The 13,690-nt window shown below is 37.8% G+C and overlaps 1 protein-coding gene across 3 annotated transcripts in view; it reads right to left on the minus strand.

The window, feature by feature from the left end:
• Positions 1–13,690, minus strand: part of NGLY1 (N-glycanase 1) — a 47,938-nt gene that overhangs the window by 30,008 nt on the left and 4,240 nt on the right. For all 3 annotated transcript variants that reach the window (XM_064491162.1, XM_031434994.2, XM_031434951.2), the window contains exons 2-3: positions 11,189–11,303; positions 6,523–6,768 (exon numbers count right to left, since the gene is read on the minus strand). In XM_064491162.1, coding sequence (XP_064347232.1) covers positions 6,523–6,768; positions 11,189–11,303 — 361 coding nt within the window. The remainder of the gene's footprint in view (positions 1–6,522; positions 6,769–11,188; positions 11,304–13,690) is intronic.

Consider the following 13,690-nt stretch of genomic DNA (forward strand, 5'->3'; position numbering starts at 1 on the left):
GAATCATCACATTAAGTCAACAATGTTTGTGTGTAAATGTGTGCGTGTGTGCATATGCATTAAATATTGGAAAAATAATGGAGACCAAAACAAACAAGGACATTATCCTCACAGAATAAATAGTCCATGATACAGAAACAAACAACACTACACTGTCAGTTTACTCCATTATTTAATGAGCCTTTATTATTTTTAGGTACCGGGGACATGATGGTAAGTGAGACAGTTTATTCATACATGTGGTGAGAGTTACAGAGCAGAGGGTAGTGTAACGGCACACCAGGGGCTCTAAAACTAGAATTCCTTGTAAAAATGATATTTACAGTAAAATATGAAGGATGAGAAGCTAGTGACCAGGGAAGGGAAAAGACCATTCCTGCCAGAGGAACATGTAGGTAGCTGGGTTGTGTGTACCGGGGGACACGCTTAACACGCTGTAGAAGGTCAGAGAGAAAGTCAGGCTGTCTAGAGCACAGAACCGAGGGGCACATGATGAGGGAGAAAGCGGAGTGTGGAGCCGGGCTGGGAAGCAGTGACAGGTCTGCTGCCTCTCCCCTTTGGAATGGAAGCGATCAGAGAGCTAAACCAGGGGGTGTTTTCAGTGTCACTCAGGCTGCCGTGTAGAGAGAGCAGGCATCAGAAGGCACAACGGGGGACAACTGCAGAACTCTGGGGGAGCGGTGGCTTGAACTAGCGTGGTGACAGTGGTGGCAGAAAAGTGAACGGACACACACAAAAAAAGTAGGAAGCAGAAACAAGTCTTGGTGATTGCACTGTGGAGTCAGAGGGTAGTTAGAAAAGTAGAAAAATACGTGGAAATGATCCACAGATTTTTGTTGTTGGTGGTGGTGGTGGGGGTAATTAGGTTTCTTTCTTCCCTTCATGGAGGTACTGCGGATTGAACCCAGGACCTCATGCATGCTAGGCATGCGCTTTACCACTGAGCTATACCCTCCCCCGCCCACAGATTTTCGATAAGAGCAACTGGGTCAACACAAAAAAACTAAATAATATTTAATATCTGGATCAACAGTGGCTCCCTCTCAGGCTACAGGAGTGATCCTGAGGGAAGAAAGTACCACAAAGCAGGGGGTTCACAGTGGCAGGCTCACTCCTACCTCTACTCTCATCATGTCACAAACTTTCGCAGTTCACATGTGCCTGGTTTAGTGGACTTACAGATTATACTATGGAGTTTTAACTGAATTAACCTTCAACCTGGCTTAAAAAAGATTACAAAGGCATTGAGGCTGACAGTAATGATGTAAGCACACTGCGGACTGCTTACCAGAAGAAAATGGCAGGGGTAACACATCTACTTTTTTTTTAGCATGAGTCCCTTCAAGAGCTACATTTTTATGTAAAAGAAAAAAAAATCAATCTACTGAGACCTGACAAAGTATGCCCCCAAATTCAAAATTATCAAGGGTATTTAAAAAATAGATTTATATCTACATGCATTAAATGATATAGTGTTAATACATTCTTAAAATTAAAACTATTATTTACTTTCTAGCTCCTCTTTACATTGTTCTATAACATATTTAATACACTGGCATAGCAGCATATGTATCTAATTCATAAACAAGTAAATATACATTGAGAGGACATGCTCAGGAATATGATGGGGCACACAATTAAAGTATGGAGTCCTGCTAGACAAGGATATGAGGGGTAAAGATGCAGGGATGAGCACAGGGGACTGTTTCTGAAACCTGCTGTGAAGAGGAAGGGAGAACGTAGGACATGCAGGATCCGGGGACATTCGTGTGCTGGCCTGTTTCTAAGAGCTTACAGGAAAGGTTCCTGAACATTGATCTGCCTGTGAAAAATGCAGGTTTCCCAGGTTCCCCCTCTCCCTTTCTGGTTCAGCCAATTTGGGGTTTGTCTAGGAATCTGCACGTCCAGGTTATTCTGATAACAATGGTCCACCCTTAGACGAAAACTGGCCTAAAGCAAGACACTCCAAGTGTTGAGAAGACACTCCAAGAAAAGAGGCAGGTCGAGACCGCACAGTTCACATGCGGTTCCATGGTGAACAGATGAGAAGGGACACAGGCACAGAGGAGGGACCGGCCCTTACTAGGCGCAGACACATTTGCTTCACCAACAGAAGGGATGGGGGCAACAGATGACTGAAACTTGGAGCAGACCTGCGATGAGAACGCAGGGTATTCACAACAGGAAGAAGTATGCTTTTTACCAGAATCGCTACAGGAACACAAAAAAACAGAATGTCTCCATTTTTATTTGAAAGAATTCCTATAAAGATGAGACACTTACAGTATTTTTTTTTTTAATGCAGATTTTCATTTCCTGAGAGAGTAAGAACTCATCCAAAGAATTTTTACTTTCAATTTAATACTTTTTTACTCTGGCAATTACCTCATTCATTGTGGTTTTTAATGGCACTTAAATGGTCTTGAACAATAAAGCTTGGTTCTTGCCTTATTTCTTTATATATTCACTGGCACAACTCCAAAAAAAACTAAGTCATAGGAATAGAAGTTTGCTGATTGCCTGGCAACTAGAGGAGCTGGGTAACTATGCACATAAGGCAACAGTGAACTGCTTAAGAGCTAAAGTTACACGGAGTACGAATGGGTGTTTAATATGTGAAATCGGTCTGTTTTAGATCAAAAAGATTTTTTTCTTCATTAATCATACTTGGAGTCCAATTATTAGGTTTCTACTGTGAGATATTTAAGACTGTAAGAAAAAAATACAATGTGTATTTTTGTCAAATCATGTGATAGAACTAGTGGAAGCTGGATGAGCAAATTCACTTCTTTAGTAAAGGACAAGACTTCCCAAGTCCACTTGCCCTCTTTCTATCTTTTTACACTCCTTTACTTCTGTGGCTTTTAAGTTCAGAAACTGTTTTTTGTTTGTTTGCTTTTTAATTGAAGTATAGTCAATTTACAATGTTGTGTTAATTCCTGGGGTAAAGCATATTCATTTATACACAAACACACACACATATATATTCCTTTCCATATTCTTTTTCATCATAGGTTATTACAAGGTACTGAATATAGTTCCCTGTGCTATATATATAGGATCCTACTGTTTATAGAACTGGTTTTTGAACAAAAGTTCTGTTAAATAAATTTCTAATGATAGTTTTAATCAACTTGTGACTTCAATAAACTTATTTCTTACACAAACTCATTTTTTCTGTTTATAACATTAATAAATGTTGCAAAAAAATTTCAGGAAATACTGAATGGCATAAATAATGTGAAATCACTCTAACTTCAGTACTCAGGGGAAATTATGGCTAAGATATCTGTGTATAGCTTTCCAGACCTTTAAAAATGACCATATTTATGCATGAGAATTCTTAGTAAGAAAAATTAAAACATTATACACACAACATATGTTGTTTAATATTGGAATTCTTACCTTTTTCCTCACATAATTCTCTTCATTTCAAAATACACCATATCATCATTTTTAATGGCTATTAAGAATGTCAATTTAAAGATGCGTCATTATTTTAATTCCTTATTGAAAGGTATGCAGGTATATTTTACCTTTAAAAATGGTTCATGGGCCAGGGGGGTGGGTATAGCTCAGTGGCAGAGCATATGCTAAGCATGCACGAGGTCCTGGGTTCAATCCCCAGTACCTCCATTTAAAAAATAATAAAATAAATAAAATTAAAAAAAATTCACAAACAAGAAATTGAACATTTAAATATTATGTCCAAATAGGAGATTTTTTTTCTCTTATAAAGATCGCATATAGATCCAGACTAAGAAGTTGTCCTATGAGATTATTTTAAAAGTTAACTAACTCATTTTATTACTTATCATTACCTAATACTGTTATTTTTATGATTTCAAGGAAATAATCTCAAATACTTATTTTAAATAAATACATATATACCCATATACACAATAGGCAATAATTTCATACATATTCTATAGGAGTCATGTGTCAAAGAAAAGCATACATTTAGACCAGTTGTGTAATAACTGCCAAATGCTTATTTTAAGTAAATCATACTTCAGAATCACGTTTTCAACCTAGACAAGGTTGCAAAATTGTAAACATAATGCTTCTGACATTCTGAGACTATGTCTTTGAAGACTGCCTTGCTGTTTTGAACCTGCTTTCAGAAGGCAAAGGGTATGAAATACATAAAGGGTTATCAGGAAGGCATTTCATATAGGAACACTAAATACTCAGCATGTATAACCAGCAAATTTAAGAGTCAGTTGAATCATTAGGGAAATGCAAATTAAAGCCACAATGAGATATTACTTAATACTGACTAAAATGGCTATACTAAAAAAGACAATGACAAGTATCAGTGAGGATATTAAGAAATTGGCACCTTCACACTCTGCTGGTAAGAATGTAAAATGGTGCCAACAGCTCTGGAAAACAGCTTGCAATTTCTTAAAACATTAAACATAAACTTGCCATATAATCCAGTGGTTTCACTCTTAGGAATCTACCCAAGAGAAATGAAAACATCTGTCTACACAGAACCTGATATGTGGATATTCACAGCAGCATTGTTCATAACAGACAAAGATGGGAAACCCAAATGCCCATCATGGAATACTATTAAGCAATAAAAAGAAACAAAATATTGATACATTCTACAATACGGATAAACTTCAAAAACATACAAAAAGTGAAAGAAGGCAGAAGCAAAAGATTACATAGTATATAATTCTATTTACACAAAATATCCAGAAAAAGGAACAAAGTAAGTTTCTAATACATCACCATTCATTCCAGTACCTTATATCTTAAGGGAAAAATGTACTGGCAAACTTCAACATCAGTGACTATTAATCTTGTATTTCAAAATTTTACTTGATATAGTTTTAACCAAAGTAGTAATATATTAGTTATCAAGTTCATCAGTGCTCAGGATTTGTCTAGTTTATATGCAGTTAAATCTTTTGTTATCTCTCTTCTGCCGCTTGACTTTGGTGCATTTTAACTCTCAATTAGTATCCTCACTCAAAATGGGAAAGACAGGAGAACATAACTGTCAAATTCTGTAGTATGGCAATTAACAGTGATAGAAGCTTAAATAACAAAACACTTTTTAAAATGTGTATTTCAGTGATCCATGGAACCAGGAGTTGGCTATAAAAATGTAATTTCTCCAAACTCCCTTAAGGAACACAGTAAAAGAGACTTTGCCCCAGACACTAGAGAAATAAGAGTTAATATACACTAGCCTCCTAAGAGCATATGTGTTTGAGAAAGACAGTTTATTTTCTTCTAAACTCTAAATCTGTTTTGACAATAGAATGACATTTATTTCAGTGTCTAGATGCTTTCTGGACAGAATTTTAAAGACCTCAAACTATATCTGAACTGCAAGGTTAAGAAGTTTTTAAAAAAAGAAAGAAGTTAAAGAAGATTTGAAAATGTGAATGGAGTTCCTGAGCCAGAACACTAACAAAATAAAAGGACAGTAACTCTGTCTCTTCCCCTGCCGGCCCCTACCACCTTTATTCTTTATTTTTTTTTAAAGACAAGCCTAGGGCCTTCCCAATCTACACTAAGGAACAACTACCAGGGAGATGAGGCTAAAGGCTCTAGAAGTATTCAGCTGGCGAAAATTAAAGGTAGATTTAACAACTGACTCTATATAAAGCTCCACTGTATGGAGGGCAGGGACAAGGTGTTTTACTAAAATTAAAAAGAGGATCTGAGTGTAAGCTGGTTATTGATAAAATTACTACAGAAAAATCATGAAAATTATTCTAACAGTGAAAATTTAGGAGCAGAATACTTAAGGACCTTTATTGAAAGGGATTTTTGTACACAGGATAATTTCCCACTAAATGAGATCATTTAGGTATGCTAAGAATGCCTGTAAGACAATAGAAATTTGATTTCAGTTCTTCAGAAGTATACATGTGTATGCCAATCACTGAACTTCACTAATTTGCTAGCACCACTATCAGTAAATTAATGATTATTTATCTGAAGCCTAAAGAAGCTGATATTTTATTGAACAAATAAATTTTATTTTATTTGAAAATATCAAATATTTTATTGATATTTTATTGTGCTGATAATGGCTAGATTGTTGGAATTAATAATTCTCATGCTGATTGGCAGTAGGTAAAGCTTAGATAAGAAGTGTTAAAGCAATATAGAAAATCCTATTTCATGGCCATACCCCTGTCTAGCAAGTCCATTACTTTTTTTAGGTTAAAGACATATGCTAATTTGTGTAACTGATTTAAGTGCCAAGGCAACAGGTATATTTACAAATGATAAATTAAAGAAAATCTAGCTGCTTCAGGAACAGTAAACCACAAGGTTAAGATTTGAAAATACAAATAAAAGACAGCCATTTCCCCACTTTCGTTATAAATTTTACAATTTTTTAAAGAGCTAATGAAATGTGAATGTATTAGAACTGTAAGAATCAAGAATGACTGGGACATAAATTCAGGAATAAATCATAACATATTTCAAAGCTTCTGCTATTTCAATACTTTGAAAGGAGCAGTCAAGGAGGTTTAATTTTAACATTACCATTGGAGCAGATGGTGGATTTGATGACTGCCCTCCACTGTTCCCTGGGTGCTGGGTTAACGCATTAGGATTTGAAGACTGTGTTGTAGGAAGCTGGGTACTGGCTGCAAGCTGCTGAGGTAATTCCACTTTGTGGCTCTTATTCGAACCATCCAATCTGCTACTTCTCTCTATGGCAATCAGGTCACGAATTTTTTGCAGCTGTTCCACTGAAGCTTTCTTAGGAAAGATAAGATGTGTTTCTCCCTGGAATTTATAAAATTAGGAAAAATTTCAACCTCTGCTTTATACTGATAGTCATTTTATACAGTGTATATAAAATGGAGCCAATACTATAGAATACATCATATTTGAACATTCTTGTTTTCTTACCATTATGGCACTTTTTTTTTTTTTTTAACACAGGGAAAGGTATACCAAAATTAAGAAAATATGTCCCGTGGTTGGCATAAAATGTTTAGCCTATTTTATTGGTTCAAAAGCCCTTCAGAAAAATATTTTATCTTTTGGGAACACTGTAATAAGTCAGAAAGCCTCATAAGAATTGCAAAAATGCGTATTTCCATTTTCCTGCAATAGTATATGAAACTACTATTCTCTATGAAATTCCCTATGAAATAATGATACTAAACCAAATGAAATGATCATTGGTCACATAAAACCAGTAAGAAGTCATATAACAACTTTTGAATCTTCTGAACCCAAGTCTTTAAGAATAGCTACATGATTAGAATGTGTATGGGGTCCACTAATTGTTCCAAGATAACAAAAAGTACACTCTGATGGTCAATTCAAAACAATGGATTATTCTTAGTAATACAAAGGTGGTCCGAACAAAACAATCAAACAATGAAAGTCCAATTCTTTAAGAAGAGATTCATTTAATGAATTTGCATAATATAATCAGAGTGCTTTGAGATACAATAAACATTACAACAAAGCTCAAAATGTAAAATAGTCAGCAAATTACAAAACAACAAAAAAGGGAAATGAAAAGACATTCAACCAAGTTTAAAGGTGATGCGAAGCAACAGTGGTAAACCAGTAATTCCACCAACTGCAAATGAGATAAAAGTTGTTACAATGTGCAGCAGACCAACTTGCAGACTGGGAGTGCTCGAATTAAACTCCACAACTGAGAGAGAAGGATCTTATTTCCCTGGTGACGGTAGACCCACAGGAATCCACTGACCAAGACATTACTCACAATGACTTGAAAATCAATTCTAAGTGAATCCTTTTTAAAAAGCTGGAAGAGGCCAGCCACCTCAATATATTATCCAAAAGAGCTGTAAAAAAAAAAAAAAAACTACCATTTGTTGTTTTTATGTGTTCTAGGTACCGTGCTAAGCATTTTACATATATTACTGCAAGAATTCTCACAACTACCGTGAAAGGCAGGTATCAGGTTTATCCCCACTTTTCATATGAAAATACGAAGGCTCAGAGAAGTTCAATCACATGCCTGATGCTACAGAATAACCGTCAAGAGCAAGGATTTCAAGTGCATGGCCTTCATCACTATGCTGACTCCACCTGAGACTGAACAGAGATCAAAGCCCGCAAGCTCCTACAAAGAGCTGGAATGGTTGAGCAAAAAATATTTCCACAGTTGTGATGATTACATACATGACAACTGGCACAAACTAGAACACAGTGAATTTTCCGACATTAGAAAGAAACCACCTCATATGCACGATGGGGTCTGGGAAGAGAAGCCAGACTGGTTTAAAACCAAATATGCAGGGCTCTGATCTCACACCGTTTGTGGAGCAGCACTGAGGATGCTGGGTGACATGCGGACAGAGATGGAAGACGAGCAGGACAGGTATGTGGATCTCAGAGGGGCCCCGGAGACAGATGCTGCTCCTGTCTTGCTCCCACCCCTTCCACCTTTCCAGGACCAGTCCTAAAAAAAATATGATCATGGCCAAAGTGTCTACCAAAAATATTTAATCAACAGCACTGAATTTTCATAAAAGGGCAAAACTACAGGCTTAATCCATTAGACCCAACAATATTTTAAGAAATCAGTGAGGATTCTTGCATTGAACAAATCTATGTTTCTCAACACATTCTTGCTGAGATAATTCTCATTGCCGGACATGAGTCAACCCAGCCCCTGACCACTAAATGCTGGTAATCTCTTCCAGTCACCAAGACAACCGAAACCAGACTCCTCCAATGCCCCATCCCCACTGCGGGGGGTACAGCTCCCGGTGAGAACCACTCCACCAAGCTGGCCTGACGGGCCACAAATCCATCTGAATCCCAGTCTTTCCAACCTACTTCTCACAATTTTCATAAAAAAGAATGCAGCCTCAGGGACAAGTGAGCCCAAAAATGTCCAGGATTTTAACGTACAACCAAAAATTTCAGGATAGTTCTTAGATTCCAACTTCATCTCAAAGGGCACCAAGTGTCTTTCTGGTGATGGAGTTCAGTTTCAGCTCCAGAAGCTAACACTGAAAAAACGTTTACTTCATACATGGCCTGAAGTGTAAAGTTCAAAGCCAGCCAGAAATTTTCAGTATAAATAGTCTTAAAACATGATAATCTTTTCTACAATTCCATTTGTTCCGCACACTGCTGCAAGTCGCAGTTTGGCTCGTTACCTGGCACTGGTGACCAACCTTCAAGTTTGCCTGGGATCGACGGGGTTTCTGCGGTGTGGGACTTTCAGTGCTAAAACCAGGACAGTCCTAGGCAAACTAGAATGGTTGGTCATCCCTCCTGGCACTCAAATATTTGTTGAATTAAAGACAAATCTGATTCCACCAAATCTGTGACACTTCAACAAAGAAATCAGTAGTCTCCAGCTGTCATTCACTTAATTTTCCTGTCATTTGACTCTCAAAAATCTGCATTCTCTTGAACACAATCAGTAATGGTCTCAATTTTCCCTGTCTATAGTTTTAAATTCTTTATGCTCAGATGTCTGTAACCACAAGCAGATGACAACATAATTTATACCTCCATTCTAACCTCTCCTTTTGAATTATAGACTCATATATGCAACTCTCTACTTGCCACCTCTTCTTGAATATTTAAGTGTATTAGTTATAATTATCCAAAAAATATGTAGTTTTTTTCTCCACTGATACCAGCTACTCTCCAAGATTTTTCAATAAATGGTACTCTCATCCACTCTTCCAGTATCCAATTCCTTCCTTTCCCTTGTACTCCACATTGAATTTATCAGAAAGGCCCACAGACTCTGCTTCAGAAAAAATCCTGGACCCCTCTACTCCCCCATCTCCACTGCTGTCAGTCTTGAAGTCAACAATTACTCAGGGGATGCCTAAAGGCACTGGCTCTTCCCCGGGGGCTGGCACACAGGCGACGGCACAGCCACAAAGCCCTCACGGAACCCGCACAGGCCTCTGCCACTTCTCACGCAGACCAGTAAAGCAGCTTTCCAGCTGGTCTCCCTGCTTCACCCTTGCCCTCATCCACAACAGCCAGATCATTTTCTTTACAACAGCTAAAGTAATCTTTAAAAAATCCTTCCCCGCTTATAACCTTTCAGTGGCTTCCCAGCTCACTTGTAATAAAGTCCAGTCTTTATCACAGTTCTCGCAACCCTGTGCCCAGGCCTCTGCCCGCAAGTGGCTACCTTCTGAGCCTAAGCTACTCCTGCTAGAAGTCTCTTGCACATGCCAGTCTTCCTGCTGAAGGACTCTCACCTGACAGAGGGCTTCAGGTGCCTGAAGTGCCTGTCACTCAGCTCCCAGCTCAAACGTCACCCCCTCAGAGGCCTTCCCTGCCCACTCGTCCTCACGGAGCTGCCCGCCACCACATACGTCTTCCCATGCCTTCTCGGTGCTCACCTTTGTTTCCACATCTCCTGTCTGGCTGACCTATTACAATGCAAGCTGCACGTGAGACTAGATGCTATCCATCTAGTCACTACCATCTCCCCAAAGTCTGAAACGCGCTCTGCGGAGGGAAGCAGAGAGGCGGGGGGGGGGGGGGGAGCACCTCCTGCAGGAACCCAGCATGTCACCTCGACAGCAGTCACAGCCCCGCCCTCTGGGTCTCCACGACCTGTGCGACTTCTCCCAGTATTCCATAAACCAGAAATGGTTAAGCGCACACACAAACAGAAAAATTCATCACCTTGCTAGCTACTTTCATTGTGTCACAAGATGGACACATCAAACTTTTCTCTTGACCTAAAAACAAACAAGCAAAAAATAAATAAATAAATAAATAAATAAATAAATAAATAAAATTGAGATTCTTCCATCACAGAAGAGAAGCCTTATGTGTGGCAACTAAACTCAGCTTTTCTGTTTTCACTTGTTTCACTGTTTACTGGAGACAGGTGGTTGGACCCCACTAGTAATTCCTGTGCACCCACAGATCAGGTTTTAGCTAAAAGTCTAAAGCCACCGACTCAGTCCTTGGGTAGCACTGCATGTCTGACATTCTAAAGGACTGAGATTGTAAGAATTCTCCCTGTGGCAGAGCTGTTATATTTTAGTGTGATCTTAAAGTACATTTACTGTGACTAATCTGTAATGTCCAGTAAGTGAAGAAATAACTAGTTCTATAGTTTGCCAAAATAAACAGAAATACATTATCTTAATTAGAAATTATCTATCAACACTATAACAAATGTTTGTACATAAACTGGGAAGAAGAAACTCTTGAACATACTTACCTCTTCAAAGCCCATTTCAAATAAACATTCAACAGCTCCTCTGACAGGCAAAAGTCTAGTAGAAAAAGTTGCGTTTCCAATCCGGATAGATCTGTATTTTTCATCATTAGGGTTTCTGATTAAAAAAAAAATTTGATTATATGTAACAATTTATATTTTTCGCAGTGTTTTTGCATTCCTTTTCACAATTTATACTGACTATACTCCTACAAGGTAGTTCAGATCCCACCTTTAAAGAAAGAGGAAGCAGAGTCTGGAAATACAGCCTGATTTTGTGAACCTGACCACAGTATACACTTACTGTAGCATCACTGTTTAATTTCACAGCTGATAATATTAATACTGCCATAAGGGAAAGCCATGTGACATTTTATTTCTGTGCTGTTAGAGCTAGAGACCTTTACGAGTTTTTAGGTTGCTAAGAAAAAAATCCATGTTAGCTCCAGACAGGGCAGAAGGATTTGCTTCTTTTGTTCTGATGGATCTAGAATAGTGCCTGATGTGTGGATGGTGGTTAATGAATATTTATGCAGTGAATGGATAAAAGAAACTAAGAAGCCATATAGAAATGAATCAAAGTTCCTCAAAGACTTCACTTCTGACAAAACATGAACCTAGGTATACCTTTATAGTCACCTGATTCTTCTGTCTTCCCTAGACCAACCATTGTTTTTACTGCAAGTTCTGCTCAAGATATATTTTTGTCACAGCAAATATGGTAATAAAATAAAATGAACATATGAATTTCTTTTACCAAGATAAAGATTTTGAGTAGTACACATGGGACCAGACCAGCACTTGAAAACCTTTTGAGATTTTTAATCACCTTGATAAATCAGAAAGAAAATAAAAGGTTAAAGATAATTACAATATTATACTCAAAAGACCTTCTGAACATAATTTAGGATTATAAGTAGGTTTCACATCTGATATCCACTCCCTTAAAATGTTAGTGGCTTCCATCAGCACTATATTAAGAAAGATGGGTCCACAGAAGGAGTGCTGAGATTAACCGCCTATGGTATGTATGGAATGAGGGGGTGGACAAATGACAACCGTCGTTGTCCTAAACTTACACACGTTCTCTGGATACTGTGATATAAAAACAAAACTAAAAAAAGGATTTTTAATTGTGGAAGTTTCAACAAATTTCACATTTGTTTTCCATCAAGCAATTCCTGTTCCCAAATTGTCATAAATACCACATGAATCTTTTTTAAACCTCTTTCCTTAATTTGAAAAATTATACAAGTTTATTATAGAATATTCAGAAACAAAAGCTCTAAAATAGTGTTACTTAAAATATCTGGATTGGTGCTGATCTACAAACTGTTTGCTACTCATTCATAAGGAGTGCAGAAACTGAGAGGATTCAGAAATTATTTAGTAATTTGATATTGCCATGAAATTTTCATTGTATTTTACAAAAGTTATAGGTCCACAAATGATTGGAAATTAAAAACAAAAAGACTCTTTTCCACCACAGGTCACTTGAAAATTACAGATAGTTGAGAAACACAAGGAGAAACAGATGCCTTAGTTTTATCCCATGTATCAGATCAGGTTTTTAAAACCTTGGCAATACTGACATACCAGGCGTTTGTTGTAGGGGAGCTGTCCTGGGCACAGTGACATACTCAGCATCCCAGGCTTCTATGCCACACTGCATCGTAAGCATGCCTCTCTTTCTCACCACTTAAACATTAAACTAAAAAATAATCGTACTTTTATCAAAACTAGTAACAGGTAAATGAGGCATCTTTTCATGATATTCAACACATTCCCGATAAACCTATCAGTGCCACCAGGATGTTATATCCTGGTGCAAAACTGCTTGAGCTATCTTAATCTATTTTTTTTCCCATTAGCTTCCAGATTTCTACGTACTCAAAGTCTTTAACTGGGCTTAATTTTCTAACTTTTCTTTCCTTTTTCACTACTGTTTAAAATTCCTATAAAACTTACACCAGTTGTTCTGACAGAGCTTATTTTGATACATGTTTCAAAGTAACTGTTGATGTAGCTTCTCTGCCCCAGGCTTTGTATAGTTTAGATGCTTCCTCTTTAGTTTCTAATGAGTAATTTTCTACTTTGTACAACATCTGTGGAGCTCACATATCATTTATCTGTTTTTCTTACTTATTCTCACACATCGCAAACAGATAAACAAAGGCAGTAACGTCCAGTTATCCAAATCCTATCTTCCTCTTTTTAGAAATGTTGAGCAGACCAGCTAGTCTGGAGCACAGACTGGTGTGAAAGCCCTGCCTCAAAGGCTTAGACAAGAACGTGGCCACGAGGCCATCAGACCCCAAATCCATCAGCTCCCATTTCCTGCCCTTGGGAAAGGGCATACAAACCTGAACCTCTGGCTCCACAGCCTCATCTCAGTGTGGCTGCGCTCCTGGAACTCACCACTACTCTCCTCCTGCAGTGTCTAAACTACCCCTGAGGCTAAGTACCTCCCCCACAACCAATAACAACAAAATTTTAAAAATAAAT

Source organism: Camelus dromedarius, chromosome 2 (genome assembly GCF_036321535.1).
Source record: "Camelus dromedarius isolate mCamDro1 chromosome 2, mCamDro1.pat, whole genome shotgun sequence".
Classification (NCBI taxonomy): domain Eukaryota; kingdom Metazoa; phylum Chordata; class Mammalia; order Artiodactyla; family Camelidae; genus Camelus; species Camelus dromedarius.